The 23631-nt window shown below is 32.1% G+C and overlaps 1 protein-coding gene across 1 annotated transcript in view; it reads right to left on the minus strand.

Annotated features, from left to right (window-relative positions):
• Nucleotides 1-23431, minus strand: part of LOC145280125 (cytohesin-1-like) — a 340097-nt gene extending 316666 nt beyond the window's left edge. Inside the window, exon 1 of the mRNA XM_080131884.1 lies at nucleotides 23185-23431. Within this exon, the coding sequence (XP_079988010.1) occupies nucleotides 23185-23248 (64 nt within the window). The 5' untranslated portion in view covers nucleotides 23249-23431. The remainder of the gene's footprint in view (nucleotides 1-23184) is intronic.
• Nucleotides 23432-23631: the final 200 nt, after the last annotated feature.

The raw sequence follows: 23631 nt of genomic DNA on the forward strand, positions 1-23631 counted from the left end.
TTTATCACCACAAATACAACAGAGGGGCATACTGAACACTGAGCGTTTGGCACCAGCGAGCATGAAACTGATTGCTGTCGCTTGATTAAGGTTCTGAATAGGAAAAGAGAGACTCGTTCCACTCATCTGACAATGGATTTTGCCGAGGAGCAGAAATATCACTGCATAGATTCCATGAATAAAGCTTCTTTCTTAGAACTGCACACGTGTGGAACTATTCTGTTTGCCTGCTTTCCAGCTGACTGCAATATGGTCGTCTTTAAGTCCAACGTGAACAAGTTCTTGATGAGCCGTTCCCCTTAAGTAATCCAATTTACCAAATTTCCACTACCAACGATTACTACGATATTGTCATATTGAGTACTGTACACTCATTAACCCTTATACTCGAGTGGCTTCCATGCCTTTAAATGGTGATTTCTTTGTAAAACAAAAAAAAAAAGTATTTTAAGACTAATTTATTTTTTACCTTTAAAATAAAGAAAACTTAGTTATTATTCAAGAAATGTTTTACAAGTAATTATTCGAGTGGCTCTTGGGCCTTGATAATTACTAACTCTTTGTAAAAAAAAAAAAATAAATAGATAAAAAAAAAATCCATACTGCTAAACTGACATTTTTTTTTTCTCCATTTTTTTTTTTTTTTTGTTATTATGGATTCATTAGGATGCCAGACATTCACCTGCTATTTCAGAAATTCCAACTAAGAGATCGTTTTAGCATTCTAACCGTCCATTAAATACAATTGCTTGAATCTCCTGCACTTGGTTCACAAGGTATATTCACCACAAATTTATTAATTTTGTCTATGAGCCCGAAAGCTCCTATGATGACTGAAATGTGTGCATGCGTTCACTAGGCACTGCCAAACAATTGTAAAGAACGGAGCGCATATTCTTGTGGCGTCATACTTGTATCAACTATACGAAGTATAGGGGGGAACACTCACTAAAAAAATATTTCCCCTCATATTTTACGGAAACTGCATTTTATGAAATTCCATTCTAAAATGGACAAGTATTGAAAATTTTATGAAAATCTGACTATTAGTCAGTTTTTTTTTTTTTTTTTGCTAGATTTATTAAACCCGGGTACGTTTTCACGTTTGGAATGCTTACTACATGGGGACGTTATTTTAAAGCGTCAATTATATAAACATTATTTTCATCTTGCAATTTCATTATTTTTGTACGATGAAAACATTTTTAAATTATTAGATTATTTTGAATGGTACAAAAGTTATATTGATAATATTAACTTATAACAAAGTTACATCCTGTTAGATATAGGGGGAGGGTTAATTCTGTAGTGAATTTTGGAGTTGCCTAGCGTTTACAGATGAAAAGGAATAGTGTCCCCATTTACTTACATCTAACAGGACAGAGTTATATATAAAAAAAAATTTTTTAAAAAGGGTCGGTTTAAATGTGTGTGTGGGGGGGGAATTTAGTTCCCAAAAGGAACACTGAATCAAGATAAAATAACTCCGAAAGCATGATTAAAAAATAACTGAACCCCCACTCGTCCTTAAAATTTTTGCTTACCTTGGCACCATCAGGTAGAGAGAGAAAGATGAGTAATCCTACATTTACATCGACTGATTGGAGATAAATTATAGAAATAGGTATTAAAAAAAAATTTTTTTTAAAAAGCATGAAAATCATTTCTGACTTAAAATTCATGAGGTCTTCGAAATGTAAACAAGCTTGACGTCTAGTATAAGAGCCATTATAGAATGCTTATTGATATTTGCATTAAAAAAAAAAATAAAATAAATTAAATAAAAACGTAAGGGACTAATGCACTTATTGAACCATGCTGAAATAATATTTAGAAAGCCGTTCTTAACATGGGAGAGGAGAGTTTTGTAACTATTCTGTACTTTCACATAGCAATTTAAGATATTGTAAAACTTTAATTTGAAAATACTATTTAAAAATAGAGCAGTTCAATAAGTGTACAAGCACAAAAAAATTGCAGAAAAAGAAATTTGAATGTAAAATCTTGATTTTTTGTTTTTTTTACAAAAATTAATCATAGAACATAATCATAAAAATAAAGTCATTTCAGTTATAAAAAAAAAGGATTATTAAAGTAATATGCTATAAACTACATTGTAAAATTCGAAATAAAGTAAAAGTACCCCCCCCCATCTTTACTCAGCCTGAAAAGGTTGGTTGGTTGTTTTTGTTTTACGGCATATCAACCCTTTTCGGTTTATTTAATGCCAAATCCAAAGATTTTGAAGAAAAAATTTTTTAATAGAATATATTTGTTGTTTTCAAGTCGGTTTCTATTTAACCCATAATTGGAACCCTAACAGGTACTACCACTCTGGGTCAGAGTGGACCTGGGAGCAATGGCAATTAAAGGGTGGCTCCACACTCCCTAAAGCCCACAAGCTGGGGCCTTACCATTGGATATAGTTTAAGGTCATATCCAGGACCCTCAGCCTGAAAAGGAGTGCTTAAGTCTGATGTTCATCTAAACCGAACAGATGGCCTGAACAATCCATGCGACATTATTCTGTCACTGGTTATACTTCATCATGACAAAGCGCGTACCCATTTATATATCTGGGTGGAGATTTTGTTCAGAGCATCTGATCAGCCAGACTCAATATAGCTTAACTTTGATTATCCGATTGAAAAGTGGAGTGTCAATATAATTTAACCATAATGAAGTCAAGTGGCCACTTACAAGATAAATATTGATTTTGGTTTAAAAAATATTTTTTTACATGATAGAAGCAGTACATCAAAAGTTGGTGTCATTCTCCAATTGGCTGGAAAAAACAGCATCTAGAATCAGTTTCCCCCCCCCCCCACACACACACTCACCACCACAAAATTGATTTCAAGTTTATTGATTCTGCTAAAGCAACATGCTTGACAAAGTTCCTTCAACGGAACAAAATATACATTGAAAACCAGCATAAAAACAATGGATACTCTTGTAAAAGAGTCTGCATAACCTGGTGCAGTGGTTACAGACGCAGATGGTACCTTGGAATGCCAGGTTCAAACTGTCAGGATTACTGTATTACTTACACCGGTATGAATCCATTTATCCTGCTCTAGCTATAGATTAAATAATGAAGTAGGCTAGACTCTCTTGGATGTGCAAACTAATCCAACAGAAGGACAATTCCAAAATAACGTCAGTATTTCTTTGATTATCCAATATGGCTTCCAGTTGTCCTGAACTTTTAAAAGAAAAGCACAAGATATTCTAGTAAAAAAAATATAAATTTATAACTTACAATATTCCAGCATTAAAATTTTTTGTTTTTTTCAATTCAATTTAAAGCATTATATAATCAATTCTTAATGCTGCAATATTTTAAGTTATGAATTTATTTTTTTTACTAGAATATCTTGTCCTTTCTTTTCCAGTTTTAACAATTAGTCCTTTTCTTTTCCATGTTAAAGTTCAACCATATTACTTTTCATGCCAGCATTTTATATTTATATATATATATATATATATATATATATATATATGAGAGTAGAAAGTAAATCTTACTTTTGGCAGCCTTGTAGCACTTGCTTCCATTATTTTGTTTAGTCCTCATATTCCATGAGCAATGTTTCTGACAAAAGGAATTGGCATTTTGTAGATCAGAATTTATTTATCTAATACTTAGTGCTAGTTTCTGGCATTGTAGCATTTCTTTTTAGCTTTTTACACCTAGTAGCTTCATACCTTGCCTGAAGTGATTTCCATGCACACACATATCTAAAAAATTCTATCAGTATAAACAATCTTATTTTTACCTACATAAAAGCAGTTTTCTTCCTAAAACACACACACACACACACACACACACACACACACACACACACTTCAGCCTATAATGTCTCCACAGCACACCAATGTGCCATGGCACAATGGTTGGGAAGCATTGGTCTGGGTAGTAAAGAATGTTACTTTTAAGTGGATACAGGAAAATATTGCACTTATCTTCAAAACGATACGAAATGACTGCACAGATTTAGTTATTTATGATTATTCTTTCTTTTTTTTTTTTTTAAGTTTATACTCGTCAGAAAGAAGAATTAAAATTTGCAGCCTTGGTTTCCTTTCAACAAGAAAACCACTTTTAAATTGAAGAGGATGATGAAGGAGGAAATATGACACGATACTTCAGTCATGTCAAAGAGGCACAAACGGAGAGAAAAATCAAAATAGGACAGTCATTTTAATGACGTAAAACAATTAAATAAACAAAGACCAACAGTGTAAAACTAGCCAAAGTACAGACAAGGAGAAAGAAGCTATGAAAGGGCAAGATACGAAAAAGATTGTTAATTCTCCCTTCACTATATTTTTTGCTCGTTTCATTTTAAACAAAGTTCTTAAATTAAGGGACCCCTTCTGAATATTTCATTAAAATTCTCCTGCACCTCTCAAACGTTGAGTTTGTCAAAAAGTTAGTAATATTAATTTTTCTCGCTAATTGACTAATTAACTATTTGATAGTATACTTTTCTTGTAATCTCTCGGTTTTACTAGATTCCAAGACAAAAATTCATCTAGTCTGGTAGAGTATCCAGCTTCATGCTGTTACTTGAAGTATCATCACTTGGAAAAGGAGCACCATTACTCGTAAAATCCAACATGGGGTAGCCATATAGAGAGAATCTTACTTGTGCATCGAATATTATCCTATTTTGAATATTTAGTCAAGGGTTACATGTAGGGGGAAGTATACCCAAGCCAAGTTGCCCTGAAACAAAAGCTCTTTTACAGAGAGACCCGAGACTGTATCTAGTAGACATTTAAATTCTTCATAATAAAGACCAAGGTGTATTTATTTGGATATTTTTAAGTATATAGAAATCATTCCGACAGTGGATTTGGTTGTTTCCATAATTCTGTTCAGTCTGAGAAGGTCCACACTCCCAGGCTTTACTGTCTCTCCCTGGAGGAGAATGAGAGTTTACTGCTAATTACTTCAGGTGGCCCCTAGCGAAGAATGTCAACGAGGCTGCTTAAGCATTTTCTTTGTAGGCTAGAGGGTGTTGGTTTCTTGAAACCATACCCAACTGTGTCTTTATATATTTATTGTTTAATACTCATGTTTGTAGCTTTTTTTTTTTTTTTTTTTTATTATTATAGGTTTTGTGACCACTTATGTTTAACAGTTTCTTCATCTTTTTCTTCAGGCACCTGTTGTTATCCACAAGGACACCACAAAATGGTGATCACATGTATGAGAAGGATAAATCTAAGCATGTGTGTTGCTAAAATGTGAAAGTTACAATGTAAAGATGTTCATAGATTTTCAGGGTTATTGTATCTCTTTCCCTAATACTCTTGCAGAAGTTATGGATACGTCTCTCCTCCTAATTATGAGTGAAATAGCAGGTTAGGTTAGACCCTCAAGCCTTGATAGAGCAACTAATCCACAAATAAAATTCTGAAATATCACAATCTCAATTATCCTTCACTATAAACCTAGTGTGTGTGTGTGTATATATATATATATACACACATACATACACACACACACATACAGTGTAACCCAGGTATAAGACACTTCTCCGGCCTGTAATCTCTTATATCCGGGTTACACTGTACAGTAACATATGCTCTAATTTGGGACCAGAGAAAATCTTTCATATTCGGATCTCATATCCAGGTTACACAGAGTATATATATATATATATATATATATATATGCGACTGGTGTGAACACTAATGCAGCATAATTATTTTTCTGTTATTTTTGATGAAGAGTATACACTCGCGTTAAATAGTCTTGCAGAAGGCAACTGCAAATCACATCAAGTAATTTGCAAAGAAATTCTAGCAAAACCATGATTAGCAATGTCTGCAAAATGTTTGGCACACTAAAGCAAAATGGTGTAATTATTACAAGAACTAGACATTTGGGTAAGAATTTAAAGTTCACATCCTGTTTTACTCACGGTTCAGCGTTTATTGAATACTCGTTTCATTGCCAATTAAGATACAAGCTGCGTCTGTCTAAATTGCACCTTTTTTCCCTTTCATCTGTGTTTGGATATATATCGACATAATTATAAAACTGTGGACCGGGCAACCTTGCTTGAATCTTGTCTTTGGGGGGATTCCATCTAAATAAAATTTAAAAATTAAATAAAAGAAAGGGTTGATAGGTGAATTTATATTGGATGATCGCTACTTCTTAACAGAAGGTTGCCATCTCTTCAGTTCAGTGTTGTGCGGCTGTGTGCACGTAGGTGTCTTTTTAATCCAGCTTTAGTACCACATGAAAGTACACATGACCTAAAAACTTTCCTTCTTGTAAAGGTGATCGCATGATAGTATTGTCAATCCTCAAATGTCATGCCAGGCTACTTTTCGATTTGCAGATTAGACCACAAATATGACAACTTAGTGTTGCCGGGTGTTCTGTAAAAGCCTCCTCATAAGACTGTCGTTCCTGTCTTTGATCGTGTGATTTCAGATGATTTACAAAACCAGCTTTTGACAAAAAGTATCTGCTACATACAGTGCACTTCAGTTTCTGTTGTAATTTCTGACATTAAATTTTCATCTTGCTGTCTTAAAACGTGTTTTAAGACAGCAAGATCTCCACACTGCTCTTCAAAAGTCTTACAAGTTTCTCTGGTTTTTCTCCAGTGATCGATCTTTCACTTGGGCTTCCCAGTTATGTACATTCAATTTGAGTATTTTCAAGTTGTTTTTCAGAGAATCGTTAAACCTTTTTCTTTGTTTATGTTGTGATCTTTTACCCTTATCGATCTCGCCATAAAACAGTTGTTTAGGAAGTTTTTTGTCCTCCATCCTAACCAAGTGTCCAGTCCATCGCATCTGATTTTGAATTATTTTCATTTCAATACTAGTACTATTTGATCGTTCAAGAACTACAGTGTCAAACGTTAGAGTTCTCCAGTTAATATTAAGTATTCTCCAAATACAACTTTGGTGAAACTTTTCCAATAACTTGAGATGCATTCTATATGTTGTCCAAGTCACTGACCCATATAACAGCTTAGTGATAACGCATGTTTCGTAAACACTTAACTTTGCTTCTGATGCGATTCCTCGATCTGACCACACACGTTTCTCCAGTTTGCCAAAAACCGAAGTGTCTTTGGTTATTCTGTGATTCATCTCAGCATCAAGCGTACAGTACTTACTCAGCGTACTACCCAGATATACAAAATTGCCCGCGACCTTTAACTTCTTACTATTAATCAAAATGTTTGGTTCAACATATGGCATTCCTATAGGAGGGGGAATACAGTCAGCCTCACGAAAACATGTTAAGTCCAAAAGCTTTACAAGCCTCTGACAACTTATCCATAATCATCTGTGTCTGCTTCTGAATGTGAAACAAGGTCTGCATCATATGCATATAAAAGTTCAAGAACACGATTCTGAAAAGTTTTTGACGGTGTTGAGACGTCTAAGGTTAAAAAGTTTAATTGATGTGTGAAACCAAAACTTCACCCCAATATCACAATTGTTAAAAGCATGCACCAGCATCACAGTTAAATATATGGAAAATGATGTAGGACCAAGTATATCAGCTTTCTTCACACCGTTTTTAACTGAAATTGGATCTGACAGATCCATTAAAGTTCACCCAGGCTTTCATATTATGGTGTAACTGCTGAAACAACTTCAAAAACTAGGAGGACAGCCTGGTTTCCTAAGAATCTTCCAGAATGCATTGCGATTAATGGTATCAAAAGTTTTTGTCAGATCAAAAACTTTTGATACAAAGGCACTCGCTGCTCCATACATTTTTCATTAGCTGTTGCGCAGAGAATATTATATCCATTGTGCCATAGCCAGCTCTAAAACCACATTGATTCTCTGGGATGATGGAGGGACAAATCCATTTCAGCAAACGATTTAACAACACCTTTGCTAAAACCTTTTCCACTGCTTAAAGCAAGCTAATGCCTCTATAATCACCACACTCAGATTTGGACTCCTTTCCTTTATAAATTGGGATCAATATTGCATCAATCCAATCTTAAGTGATATCATTACTATACCAAACAGCGAGGATGAGTGTATGGACTGCGTTAATAATGCTATCACCTCCAAATAGCAATAATTCAACAGGTATCCCATTAAGTTTGGGTGCTTTTCCCTTATTAATCTGTTAATGTGCTTTTGGTCTCATCAATGCTGGGATCAACCATCATCTCATCAACGACCTCCCCTCCTTTTGAGGGAAACTATCAATAACTATATCATTTACTTCGGACGGATTATCAAAAAGATCTCTAAAATGTTTTGTACATCATTCTATGATCCCCTCACATTGTTGAAAAAGGCAGAACCATCTTTGGATTTCACACGTACCAATGTGGTCTAAAAGCTTGTCTGCTTTTGTAATACATATCTTTTGAATTTTTGCAGTTTAGTTTAGGAAACGGGTATCCACTAGATAAGTAAATAAAGTATATTTTAAGTTAAAAATCGACAGTGTCATTATTCCTAAATATAGCAAGAAAAGGGTCTTAAAGTACATAGTCATTCCTTGCTCATGAAAAGCAAACAACAGTTCCCATCAACAATAGAATAAAAGTACCGATCATCACTAAAAGTAACTGGTGTTCACATTTTGTGTTAGTGTAGAGAGAAAGCGGACAATATTGTCTAAAAAAGAATGGAGAGAGTATATGTTTGGGAATGAGGAGTGGAAAGAAGAAACGTTAAAAATGTCTTTCATGTTATCTTTATGATTGTCTACAACATAATGTTTTGTTTTAAAGCATGTCAACCCTTTTCGGGTTATTTAATGCTGAATTCAGTCATTTTTGCCAAAGATTTTAGACCAAGTTATTCATATCTTTGAATATTTATTCATGATATTCGGTTTGCTTGTTTTGTAGAGAAATATTGTTGCTTTTGTTTTTGACTTTGCAGAACATGAAGTTTTGCAAAAGGGAAAAAAAATAAAATAAATAAAAATAATGTTTAGTGCATTTCAGGCCAGGAAGCCAGTATCTTCAGACAGCCTGATTTGGTAGCATGAGCTACAACGTATCAACACGATTCCTGCTGATTAGGTGATGAGTTACCGTTTGGATAGTCTGCTAGAGTATAAGGATTTGATTAACTAATGCAAAAATCTTCTAAACGAATAGTTAAACCCCAAACGATGCCATGGTTATTAGTAACTTTTACAGTCTATGTTAGCAAAAGGACAGCTGCAACAATAAAGATGATGCTTATTACTCTTGCATTATTTTATTTACTTCCTTTGCAGAGGTGACACAAGGTCAAGGGTGAATTTGATGAAAGGATTTTTGTGGAGCAAACTGGATTGAAATTTTGCTCACCCAGAGTTTCAGCCCATGTCTAACCACTTAGATATCCCCCCCCCGCCACACCATGCCACTACTGTTTACATGACAAATTGCCATTTGGATAGTCTGTTGGAATCAAATAATTGATCCCTGATAATGCTATATTATGCGGGTCTCCAACTTTTCACGATTGTCAGAATTAAGAGACAAACACTTTCTGACGTACACTGTCTCCATCACATTTGACACGTCCCAAACGAATCGGGAGGTAAAAAAGAAATTAAGAAAATGTTTTTGTTACGAGAGCAAAAAATCTATTTAGCACTCGAATGGTATATGCATGTTTATTTTTAGGAACAGCTTAAATGCTCACTAACAAAGAGCAAGCAGATACTCCGATTGTCGAAAAACAAAAGAGCAAGCAGCAACTATTCAAGATGTTCAAATACAAGAAAAGCAGTCGAGAGAATTCAATTCTAACAGAATAACGAAAAAGCATTGAAGATCAGAACAATATGAAAAAGGGACTGCAAGAAGGGTTTCAAAGAAGCAGTTCTTACTGAACATAAATTAACACTTTTAGCACCAATGAATTTGCGTTGAGAATGCTTAACAGATTAGGCAGTAGAAAAAAAATGTTAATCAATATCCTTTGGCAGTAATACATGTACATCTATTATGCTATAGCAGATTAAATCTTGTTTCGCTACAGTGTTTTCCATATTTACTTTAATCACACTAAACACATGCTATAATATAACTTAGTTTTGAGATGGAGTTACATTTGAAAACAAATTTGACTAATAAGTTACAATTTGCAATTAACTCACCAAGTAACTGTCTATCATCCTCTTTTTCTTTCGTATATGGATTCACTCTCAAAACTTACATTTACAGATTTGAACACACACAATCTCTCTCTCTCTCATATATATATATATATATATATATATAGATTAAAGATGAAATGGTCATGTACGTTTTTGTATGTCCAGCAAAGGCTTTTTTTGCCGGGGATTCTCAGGGTGGGGGTTTACTATGTTTTTACAACTTTTTATATATTCCCTATATTATAATATCTATGATTTACCAAGGGACATCATCTCAAGGTTTATTTTGATTGACTTTTATAAAATTCACGCTATACCATCCTCTGGTGTGTTTGTTGGTCTTTTTTGTATAAATAAAGTGAAACTCACTGATGCAAAGGCATTAGCGGCCTTTTGTGCCGGGACGTCTTGAGAGCAATCAGCTTAGATCAATGTGAGGAAAACCCTTCATATCAGACAACTGCTATTCATTTGAGAGTTCCACTTTTTCGGGAGAGCTTCGTTTCTCCAACATCGTGGGGGAAACAAATCAGCGGAAAGCTGAACTGGCTTTCAGCCAACGTTCATTTCTTCATCTGTGTGAACTCATTCACTTAGCAAGTCAACTTTTTTTATTGACATCGCTAAATTTGAATGCTTTTTACTTCCTATGGCTTTGTAGCGCAGCAGTAAGACGTCACGTTTTCTTTCACTTTATTTTCTGCCTTCGCCTCATGAGTTCGAGCCTGCCTGTCTATTAACACTTTTTTTTATGCCCAACACACACCTCCAAACACCTGGCCAATGCTGGGTACCCTCACTAGTAAATAAAATACATATGGAATACGTTTGAAGCCAAATTACAACGCGAAATTAAAAATAAACAACTGTTTATTTTTAAGATATATATTTCAGAGTAAAACTCCCCCCCGTCAGTGTTTTTATATATTTTTTCTTTTTTCTCACCATAAGTTGAAGAAAAGTTGAGGTTGAAGAGTTTACCTGATGTTAACTGCGATATTGTTTTTGAAATGGCAGAAGGATGTGCCTGAAATTTGTTGAGTATATAGGTTGAGAAATGTCCTCTCACACACTGTCACCTGACAAGGTCATTGGTTATTTATAACTAACTGACCATGTAAAATGTTCATTGTAATATAAATAAAAGTATATTTTGCTCTTTATTGAGCGCTATTATAGAAACCTTGTTAAATTCATTGATTTCATCTTTGGATATGTTTAACCTGAATAATAAATATAAGGTAATCTAATAAATGGATCATTATAAATTTTGAAACATATAGGTAACATAAGTAACATGGGCGCATTTTTCTTTATGCAAACTTTATCACCCAAACTCGTACCCACACTCAAAATTTTTTTTTTTTAATAAATTAGATGCCAAAAAAATTAAGAGAAAACATTTAGAGTAAATTTAGAGTTATATTAAGTAATTAATTATATTAAGTAATACATTTTTTTTTGTTTTCTGGACAAATATTTAGAATTTCTTTTTAAAACATTTCTTCCATTAGAGGAAGACACTTGATTTTCAGCAAATTGCAAGTGACAAGTCCAACTCATTTCTTTTATTTATGGAGTAGGTTAACTACAACTCACCGTTCACATTCGAAATGTTGACTTTTAGACGTTTTTGGGTATGCTGATAATGAATATCAAATAAATTTGGAGTTGATAAGTCGTCTACCAGATATGAAAACAGGATATCCAACGTAAAAGCTAATGCAATCCCTTACAGCCATTTTGTTAATACAACCGAACAGTTAGTAATACACATGCGTGCAACTAAAAACGACAAAGCAAATATCCCCCCAAAAAAAAAAAGGAACAAAATGGGGTGTTTATTCCGAAAGCTGTTCTTAACATGGGGAGGTTGTGGGTGTTTATTCCAAAAGTCATTACGCATGCACGTTACTAATTCTTCAGTTGTGAAAAAAAATGGCTGCCAGGGATTACATTAGCGTTTACATTGAATAACAAATGTTTTCATATCTAGTAAACTACTTATCAGCCCCAAATTTAACTGACATTCGTTGTCAGCATATCCGAAAAACCAATAAAATTGCACATGCATAAAACTAAAAAAAATATGTTGGAGAAAGTTGAAAAAAACAGTTTACATTTCAATATAGAATCAATCTTCTATTGATTATTACATATTACAAGAAATAATTTGCCCGGTGGACTTATAAATAAAAAAAAAAAAAATTTAAAAAAAAAGTAAATAAATAATGATAATGTCGTTCATCAAATTCCGTTTGAGAATGTTTACAATATTATGTCAGCTGATATTTGTGCTTGACAATGGATGCCCTGGAAAAGTCACTTCCGATTAATATTTAGCTTGAAAATATGCAAATGAAGAAATGATTTGTGACAATTTATAATGGTACCTCTTTTATTGTAAATTGAACTGATCAATAAGAAAAATTAAAATGAAATGGTGAGGTACTCCCGGCCTTGAACACAGGATCATTTGATCTGTAATCGAATGCTCTACCACTAAGCTATATCTCCAAATTATAATAACTAAGAAATCTGTTTTATATCAAGAAATGATTTGCTGAAATTTTATTATCTCCCTGTAAAATATTCTATAAAAATTATTCTTTCTTAATGTTTAAAGAGAGCAAAGCCATTTTTAATAGATTTTTTTGATTTTCGATATTCATTGGATGAATTTCTGTACAAAACATATCTAAGAACAGTGCATGACAAAAGCTTTGTGTGAAATTTGCAAAAGATAGGTTCCGAAATAGATGAGCCACTCACAGTCGCACAAACTGACTTTTATATAATACTAGAGATTTATTTATAATAATAAAAAAAAAAAGAAGAAATTGAAACGCTTTTCAGACCTAAATTTCTTCTTTCACAGAATTTACCACATATATATTTTCTAAATTGCAAAAAAAAAAAAAAAAACTAACTATTGTACTTATTAAAAGTTTTAAGAGTGATCAAACCTTTAAACAAATTAATTTATGACATAACCCTACCTACCTAGTTCTCTAGGTGATGTAAACGGACAGGCAGACAGCAGGGCAACAACAATAATGAACATATCCAAAAATTAGGAAAAACGATAAGGTAGAAAAATATTAATGAGAATAGTTTTCAAAGACAATTAACGATGTTTTGCATTAAAAAAACTGAAGAGTTCTAATTGTAAAAAAAGGGAGGTAAATCTTTTCTGAAAACTGAAAATCTTTGGCAAATTTAGCAAAACTCAATTTTCGCTAATTGTCTTCAAAAACGGTTTTCATTAATTTTCTACCTTATTTTCATAATTTTTTGATACTTTCATTACTGCAACATGACAATTCAGTAGATACATTTGGTTTCACTTGAAATTAACAATTTTTGAATTTCATTACAATAAGAAAGAATGAAAAAGTTTGGGTTTTTCTTCAATTTTATCTCATATCAAAATAAAATACACTTTTCAACTTTGTGATTTACTTCATTTAAAAGATGATCCTATAATCTCACGGGTTTTACATTTGTGCCGAATGTTTATATAATAACAATATGTCAAAGGTTTTGGAGAGTGACCATCAGAAAATGTATTCTGAAACCACATCAACCACTGTTTGAACAAAGGTGATACAATAATACTGTGGGGTCTGCATGCACACTGGACGTCCATAAAACGAACAGCACCAATACACAAGAGATGAAAAATAAAACTAGGCATTCCAAACATACGAGTTAATATAAATATACAAACATACACAGCCTTTTATATTGGATTATTTTTATCATTCAGTTTAGGGAAAATAGAATGAAATGACTATCAAAATCAGTATAATACGGCAATCAAAATGCCATCACATTTTAGATATTTTTTAAAAATAATTTTTAAACCAATAGAAACGATTTAAATGAATTGTCAAAAAATAGTTAACTATTTGCACTAGTCTACCAGATTATAAAAAATAAAATCAATATTTAAATATTTGTAGGGGTGCTCGGTTTCCAATACAACGTTCGAGTAAATCCAATCATTCATTTTAGAACCACTCAACATCTTTGGGCCACGTGATTTTTGGAGTATGGCATCTTCAATCAGTGTCGAATACGTATATAAAGTGCTTGTTAAGATAGGGTTGACAGATCGATTTTTTTTTAAATATATGAGTTTAAGCAAAAACAGTACTTAAATTGTCATGTCGAAAACAGTAATATATCCAAAAATTACGAAAAATCGAGTATAAAAACTGCTATTGTGTTTTTGGTAAAAAAAAAAAAAAGCATTGCTATAGGCCGCAAATGTCGGAAGCCATTAAAGTGTCAAAAAAATGGGAGTAAAGTATGTCCCTTTATTCGAAATCTTCAAGGTGTTCACATCTAGGGAAAATGAAATTTCCCAATTTTCCATATAGATAAAAAAATTTTCTACTTCGATGATTTTTCTTAATTTTTGGATATACTACTATTTTCGACATGACAGTTAAGTACTGTTTTTGCTTAAACCCACATATTTAAAAAATCGATCTGTCAACGATCTTAAACACCATACACAGCATAACGATTTTCCGCATTTTTGGCATTTTGTAATTACGTAAATAAACATCAAATAATTGTCATTTGGTGCTTAGCAAAAAAAATATTGAATTTAAAGTAAAACAAAATGGTACCTACGTAATTATGTCGCAAATAGTAACATACCCAAAACTTACGAAAAACGATAAGGTAAAAAAAAAATTATTATTAATAAAAACGGTTCCTATCCTTATAGGAACCGTTTTTATTAATAATTATTTTTTTTTTTTTCAAATAGTCCGATGAGGTTACATGCTGGGTTGGACATATTGGGTCACGTGACGTAAACAAAATGGGAAGTTACTCAGTTAAAACAATTTGTAGCAGACAATGTACTCAGGAAATAAACATCACATATATACATAATTTATGAATTAAAAAAGTCTTTCAAAACTTATCGAAATTATTTTTCTGAAATTGGCATAAGATTTCCGAGAAATTGAAAACTTAATTACCTGCCCCCTGCTAATTCCAATTAAAATCTTTATATTTTTAAACTAAATCGCTAGATTTTACGTCTTTTTTATGAATAATTTTCTACCTTTTTTCGTCTTCCGTAATTTTTGGCCGTGTTACCATTTGCGACATGACACTTACGTAGGTACCATTTGTTTTACTTGAAATTCAATATTTTTTCATAATTATAATATAGAAGCACCGAATCTTTCATAGAACAAAAGGGAGGTAATTTCTAATTTTTGTTAAAAAAAAAAAAAAAAAAAAAAAAAAAAAAAGCGAACTACAATGAATATTGATTTTATTTATAGAATCATTTTAGGTGATTTTACAGATCGTACCTTCTCGACTATTAATATTGGCTCGCTAAAGTTTGGTGACTAATTACAACAGCCGGAAAAAAGGCAATCACAAAACAATTATTTGTACAGTTTAGTCAAGATATTAAAAAAATGAAAATATCGAAAAAAAAGTTTAAATTGTATGTATCCATTATGGAATGAAGTTCTCTGAAAAAAAAAGAAATTTCACTTAATTTCATCAAGTAGTTTTTTTTTGTTTTTTTTTTACAGCGAAAAAACAATTTGCTATGATACCGAGCAAAATGTTCGATTTTTAGGAAGAAAAGCTAGTATTAAAGATGGTAAGGTGTGTCAGCGCTTTAACTGGAGTTATCTCCCTTTGGCATTTCTAAAATTCAAACAATTTTTTTTTAATCCAAGATAGCCGTAAAAAAAAAAAAAAAAAAAAAAAAAAAAAACCTACTTGATGAAATTAAGTGAAATTTTTTTTCGGAGAACTTTGTTCTATAACGAATACATACAATTTAAACTTTTTCCGGTATTTTCATTTTTTTAATGTGTTACTAAACTGTACAAGTATCTATTTTGTTAGTTAAGCCCCTAACTTAGGCGCAAGTTTTTTTTTGTTTTTTTTAATTGTTGCACATTTAAAGCGAACAGTCTGTTTTTATAAATTTGTAATTGCATATTTGATACTCCTGACCCTGCTGAAATAATGATTATTTCGAAATCTATTCTTAAAAAAAAAAAAAAAAAAAAAAAAAAGGATGTTAAATATTCTGTACTTTTGACGGTACTTGTACAGAGACGACCGATCAAGCAAGGGAGATAAATCGTGAAACAATGGAGTTTTGGATTATTTTTTTAATTGTTAGGTGAAAGTACATAATAGTTATGAAACGCCCTCATGTAAAGAATGGGTTTCTAAATAAAGTTATTTCAGTGCATTCAGTTAAACAAAAAGATTACCTTAAATAAAAAATTGAATAATTTCCGGTTCCGTTTTCTTAAATTTATGAAAAAATATTTAAAAAGTAATTTAATTAAATAACAAACAATAAGTAAATCTGGGTTATGCCCCTATTTCTGCAACTTTATTTTAAAAAAATTTTTTTTTTTTTAAATCCGTCGCATTTGTACAAGCACCCGAGATTATACACACACACATATATATATATATATATATATATATATATATATATATATATATATATATATATATATATATATGTCAATGTTATAAGGGTTTTATTTGTTTAAGTTTGAGGGACCCAGGCTTCATTTAGTGTTTGATTTTCGGTTTGTGGAGTAACTAGTCACTAAATTTTAACACGTTATCATCAACCTAGGTCCGAAAAGTTTAATTTATTTTTTGTTTTAGTTCTTAAAATACAGGAAAATTACGTGGAAAGAAAATAAGCCTTTAGTGATGATGAAATAATAAAAAATAAATAAATAAATAAATAAATAAATAAATAAAAAAAATAAAGGAAAGAAAAGGGGGTTAAGGTTTCCCGTCTCCATCAGTTTGTTTTAGCAGCAGCAGCCAATGAGGATAATGATGCTATACTAACCCTTCTATTGGCCTTTACGTGGAAAGATAAATTCGAACATTATATATATATATACATATATATATTATATATTACACTTAAATACCCCGTCTCCATAAATTTTAGCAAATTGTTTCATCTTTATAACTGAAGTTTGTAAAATGAAGATACTATATCGCCATAGGGGAACACTTGACACAACAACCCGGAAATGAATTCGGTCACAAGCCTTTAAACAACAAAACTAAAAATAAATAAAAGTTTTCTATGAGGTCATCAGTCAGGGAAGACGCGTGTGTGCATATCGAACTTATCTAGCGTTGCGTTTTCGTTTTTATTAAATTATTAGGGTATCGTTTGATAATCAAATGATATCCTAATAAATGTATTTAAATGCAAATAATTTGATAAAAACGAAAAAGACTCCTGAGCAACGGCAACTAATTTTGTCATGGTAATGTTAAAAAAAAAAAGCATATTATTATACATTAAAACCTTCATTCAACTAAAAACCCCTCCCTGTAGAAATAAATTTATACCTTTTTGTCAGATTACTTCTGTTGATAGAAAAAACAAAAAAAAAAAACAATTATATCTTTAAAAATGGCAGATTCTTAATTTAAATCAAGGATTATCTCCCCTGTTTATCAGTGAATTGGTAGCACTACTCTTCCACATTGAAACACGATAACTTCTATTTTTACTTTTAATCATTTTTCTACTGATTCATTTCCCGTAATGTTTGAATTTTATACTAATTCCAACAATGACACGTTAAGTGTATTATGATTTCACAGTAAATGCATTGGTTTAAAAGACCACCGAAACTTTTTCCGGATAAGTTTTTCACATCGCTTAAAACAGAGTGATTTAGCTGAAATTATGGTCCTAATGCCGTGCAGAGCGTGCACCGATCCGCGCTTTTTTTTTTTTTTTTTTTTTAAATCGTATTTCCAAGTTTAGTTTTATGATATGTTTTTTTTTAATTATTATTCAATTGTAAGTACAGAATAGATACAAAACACCTCCCCTCTTATGTTAAGAATGGCTTTTTAAATAATAACGTTATTATTTCAGCACGGATGCATGACTTGTGGTTTATTCAGTAAACTAAATTAAAAAAAAAAAAATGTGCTTGTTTGTTCGGACTAACGAAAATCGAAAATTTCAATTAAAAAGCAATTTTATCTAACTTAATTGTCATGTCAAAATAATAAAATTATTACATTGTACGCCCTAAAACGGAACTGTTGCCACATCTAGGCAGGGGGCTGCTCGACGCGCCACATCTAGCCTTAATTATACTTCAAAACCGGCTTAAATGCGGCCCTTTTTTCTTTTTTGCAACCTTTTTGCCACAGAAGAGACGATGTGAGCGTCTTTGCTCTATCGTTATTTTCATGGCAAGTGCTCGGCGAGCAGTATCAGAATTTTTGTAGGAATTTTTGACACCCCTAACACGAAACTGCGAATACAATATAAAAATCTCGTAATTTCTCTGTTAAAAGTGGGTTATTTATTTTCTTTATGGATTATACTTCCAAAATAAACTATTACAGTTGTTTTAAAAGTAATAAAAATATTTTTATTTTTTTTTTAAACAGTAATGAATTTTCCGAACTCAATATTTTTAAATTTTTAAACTCAATATTTTTAAATTTTAAAATTTTAAAAATCTATCAAAATTTTTCTATTGATTCTATTTTTACGATATTTTCAGGGTCAATGTGAAATTTTATGTTTTTTCCAATAAACCGAATATAATATTTTAGACAAACGTTTTTTTTTTTTTATTCACGGTTCCCCCCCCCCAGTGTCTATTACAAAGAAAATACTTAATTTAGTCTCGGATAAGTACATAATTATTTACTCACAAATTGAAGAGAAAAGGTCAATACATAATATATTCAAATTTAAAAAAAAACGGACATCGTGTTCTTGTAGAATTTTACCTGTAAAGTTTGAAGTTTAAAACCTTTTTTTAAACCACGTTATTTGTTTTTTCTTTTTTCTTTTTTTTTTTTTTAATGGAACCTTGGTCCTTGCTCCTTTAATTGAAAAAAAAATTAGGGCTTGAATTACATTTTTCGAGGAGTTATAAGCTTGGAAAGACAGGGGGTCGAATAATTCACGCCTCCAATTTTGTAAATGTCTAAAAATAATTAATTTCGACTCGGATAAGTACATAATTATTTACTCACAAATTGAAGAGAAAAGGTCAATACATAATATATTCAAATTTAAAAAAAAACGGACATCGTGTTCTCGTCGAATTTTACCTGTAAAGTCCGAAGTTTAAAACCTTTTTAAAAAAAAAACACGTTTTTTTTTTTTTTTTTTTTTTTTTTTAATGAAATCTTGGTCCTTGCTCCTTTAATTGAAAAAAAAAATTAGGGCTTGAATTGCATTTTTCGAGGAGTTATAAGCTTGGAAAGATGGGGTGGAATTATTCGCTATTTTCACAAAAAATTCTGATCTCGACTGAACTCCAATCTATGGTTCCCCCTTGCCAAACTCTCACAAAAAAAACACTTAATTCGCTACAATCACTAAACATGATTTTCCTCACTCTCTATCTGTGAGAGTGCTTAAATCTAAACGCAGATCCCATGAACAAAGCTTCTTTCCCAGAACTGCCCACCTGTGGAACCAAACCACGGAACACTGTTCCGCTGTCCTGCTTCCCGGTTGATTACAACATAGTAGCCTTCAAATCCAATATAAACAATTTTTTGTTGAGCCATCCTCATAAATAATCAAATTCTACCTAATTTACACCATTAACGACTACTACTCTACCACCTTACATCCATTAACTCTTATCCTCGAGTGGCCCTCGGGCCTCGATAAGTGGTGACTTCCAAGTAAAAAAAAAATATATATATATTTAAATAAAACATTTATTTTCCCGATTCAGCATTCCGCCATTATTATTCTGAAATCCCGATTTCATGCAGTTATCTCCCCTGCTATCATAAGAACTCTTCTGTTATTTAACTTGCAATTTTTCTTCGAAAGCAATTTTAATTGCTTAAATTAACTTAAATACTTAGGTTTCGTATTGTTATTAATTTTAGCATAAGCTTAAAATAGATACCATTGCTTTTAGTTGGAATTCAATTTTCGTTATTGTTCCGAACAAGCACTTTTGAGGTTTAACAAATAAATCTAAAATCAAACCGTTTTGTTTATTTACTATCTAAAAATGTACGGCATAATCGCATTGACACACCAGTTAGATCACCGAAGTTAAGCATCGTTAAGCCTGGTCCGTACTGAATGGGTGACTATTTAGGAATTCTAGGGGCTGTATGTGCTCCCTGCTTATCTCGGCATTGTTTCCAGTCGTCCTGGAATTCTACTTGTCACTGAACTCTGGCAGTGGCCGATTCAGGAGAGGTGTGGTTGAAATTGCGCAACCCTTGCCTCAAAATTACACGCGCAGGCAGCTACCTTTACAGGGTGTATCCATTGTCTTTTGAGACTGAGCGAAGGTTTCCATCTAAAGAGTTTTTATTTATTTTTTTTTTTTAAGGGGTGGGGACTGAATTCTCCAAGTTGTCAATGCGAGTAGTAGTAATTCTCAACAGCAACATCTGGCATTACTGGATGATGAGAATTCGCTTTTTTTTTTTCTTGCTCAGCTGCTCCGTTGAGAGACCAAACACTTCGTGTATTTGCAGGTTTCTTTCGATGCCCCCCCCCCCACACTTTATCTATTGGAAGCATAATACTAAAACGTTTAAAAATCATACTCTAAGAAATAATGAAATTTATACAGAATACGAACCGTGCTATTTTTTTTTTTATAGGATTTTATTTTCAAGTTAAATCTTTCACGGTATCTTTTGTTCCTATTTACTTGCCTCCCCACGAGGGCAGAGTTAGACACAAGGTTGGTTTTGAATGTGGGGAAAATCCACCTCCCCAAAAAGGAGCACTGTGGATAGGAACAAAATTATTAAAATTGCCTCAGTCTAGAAGGACTTCTCCACTGACCGAGGACAGAAAAGGTGAAGTCTAGTATGTATCAGAACAGCTACTACACTTTGTTCCCAGCCAAAATGCCAAGTAACTGTTACAAAAACAATTGCGGTATCTTTTGTTTATTAAATTGTTAAGTGAAAGCAGTACAGTATAGTTTAAAAAAAAAAAAAAAAAAAAAATCGGTTCCTCCGTGTTAAGAATAGATTTCTAAATAATAGTGTCATTATTTCAGCACGGTCTGTATTCTACATAAGCAGAAGCACCGAAACAATCAATTAATACGTGACTGTGAAATTTGAAAATATTTAAACTGTCGAATGGAACATTGAATTTCTTGGGTTTGTTTCACTGTACACAGATTCGAAAAAGTTGTCACAAAACAAATATATAACAAATAAATGTTATCAAAGGCAAGATAAGTTTCTTTTCTACCTAACTGGATGTTTTTAGAGTTTATATTTAATGTAACATGTTTATTCAGCTCGAAAAACTGTTTACTGATGAATTGGAAAATTTTAAATGGCAGCCGAGCCGACTCTCTTCAAGGCGGTAAGTTTGGGAAAATGAGTTATAAATAAAAAACCAGACAAAATACTGTTAGAAACGCACTCAATATATGTTACCGTGACATAGGCTGACATATTCGGCAGATTTTTAACAGTATTTTGACTAGTTTTTTATCTTTAACTCCTTTTCCCAAACTTACCGTCTCCGAGAGAGAGTCGGCTGCCATTTTGAATTTTCCAATATATCGGTAAACACCGTTTATTTTTCGGGCTGAATAAACATGTTACATTAAATATAAACACTAAAAACATATCCAGTTTGGTAGAAAAGTAACTTATCTTGCCTTTGATAACATTTATGTGTTATATATTTGTTTTGTGACAACTTTTTCGAATCTATGTGTACAGTAAAACAAACCCAATTTCTTAAATCCTTATGTATTTAAACGAAACTTTCGACAATTATTTACATCCAATAATTTTAAAAATAAGAATGAAAATATTACCTAAAAGTTATACGTTCACAGCAATTTAGTTCGATTTAAAATTTAATGACCAAAAATACTGTAATTATCAAAATAAAGTTAAGTCAAGAACGAAAAATAACATTAAAAAGATTTCCGGACAACTCTGATAACTAGAGCCAGTAGTATATTTCAGTTTTGGACTAAGGACAAATTGCGGAATCAGATTTTATCATTTATTATTTATCGCTAAATGTGAATCATTTTAAAAGTAAAACCTCAGAAATAATTGTCTAAGAAAAATTTAAAAGGGAAATTTTTCTGAGTAATTTTATGTTGACGTGTGATTAAAACAAGAGATCCCCCAAAAGACAGATTTCTTTACGTGAGAACATGTTTACAAAAATAAAATAAAAATGAATATAAAATAAAACTATTTAGAAAATATGATAAATAAATTAGTGCCCCCCCCCGTTTCTGGGACCCGGGTTTCATTTTGTGTGGTTGCGTTTTAAGACTCGTCATCGGAAGTTATCGAACCAATATCGTTGTCCGTGGGGGGGGGGGTCTATCTATACAAGTACCTAAAATATAGATGTTTAAAAACATTAAAATTAAACGTATCGTTTTTACCGACTCGCCCCTGCCAAGAACACACTACCATTTAAACAGCTGATCGAATTAAAACGTTTTCTTTTTTAAATCAACCACTCCCATCAATTAATAACGTAATCATGGGGAGAATGTGCGTGTGTGTGTGGAAGGGGGAGATAGATATATGGGCTAATTTTAATTGAAAGAGGAACAAATTAAAAAATATAAATTCATTCATTACTCATCTAAGACAAGACGAACGAAAACCCAATTTTGAACATTTCTTTTTAGTTTAGCTTTCATCTATAAAAATTCGTTTTATTTTTATATCAAAACAAAATATATCATCAATATTCATTTTATTTTAAATAATTTTTTTACGAAATAAATATCGCATTAAAAGGAATGCTGAAATGGATTATTCTTGGAATATTATGGTTCTGCCAGAGAACTAACCAAAATAACACGTGCCCGTTTAAAGTTGTTGGAACTTTATTATTATTAATTCGAATTCATTATTATTTATTTATTTTTTTTGTAATGAAGCATAATGTTTTCTCTTTGGAAAACCCTAAAAAAAAGGGTCGAAAAATAAAAATTCCTTGAAAGAAAAATAAGAAAGTCTTCAAGAAGAAAAAGAATTCAGTGTTGTTTTTTGGCACAAACCTGCTTCGCTGAAGCTCGCCTCACTGGCATTCCTAACAAGCGTCGAACTCATTTTGTTGGTCATTTAATGTTTCCAAAAAAAGCTGGAGAAAAGTTCGTATACTCAGAAACACCCGAAAAGGTCAAGTATGGCGTAAATACTTTTTTAAAATTCGTCAGATATTGGCAAATTATCGTATCATGGTTGCAAAGGGAGAAACTAAAAATTCTCCATTGAAATCCGCAACACAATTTGTAGAACAACGATGCCGTTCACGCGAGATTAAACGAGACCGGGCAAGAATAAACGAAACCGGACGAGATCTCGCCGATGTGAATGAAAACCGGAAGCGGATTCGTTACTATTTCAGTTATTACCATGGCAGCATCATCTGCGATCTCAAAAATATTTACATTAATTATCGATTTAAAAATGAAGCCAAAATTTGTTTTTAAATTAATCACTTT

Source organism: Euprymna scolopes, chromosome 7 (assembly GCF_053919585.1).
Source record: "Euprymna scolopes isolate OS-2025 chromosome 7, ASM5391958v1, whole genome shotgun sequence".
Classification (NCBI taxonomy): Eukaryota; Metazoa; Mollusca; class Cephalopoda; order Sepiida; family Sepiolidae; genus Euprymna; species Euprymna scolopes.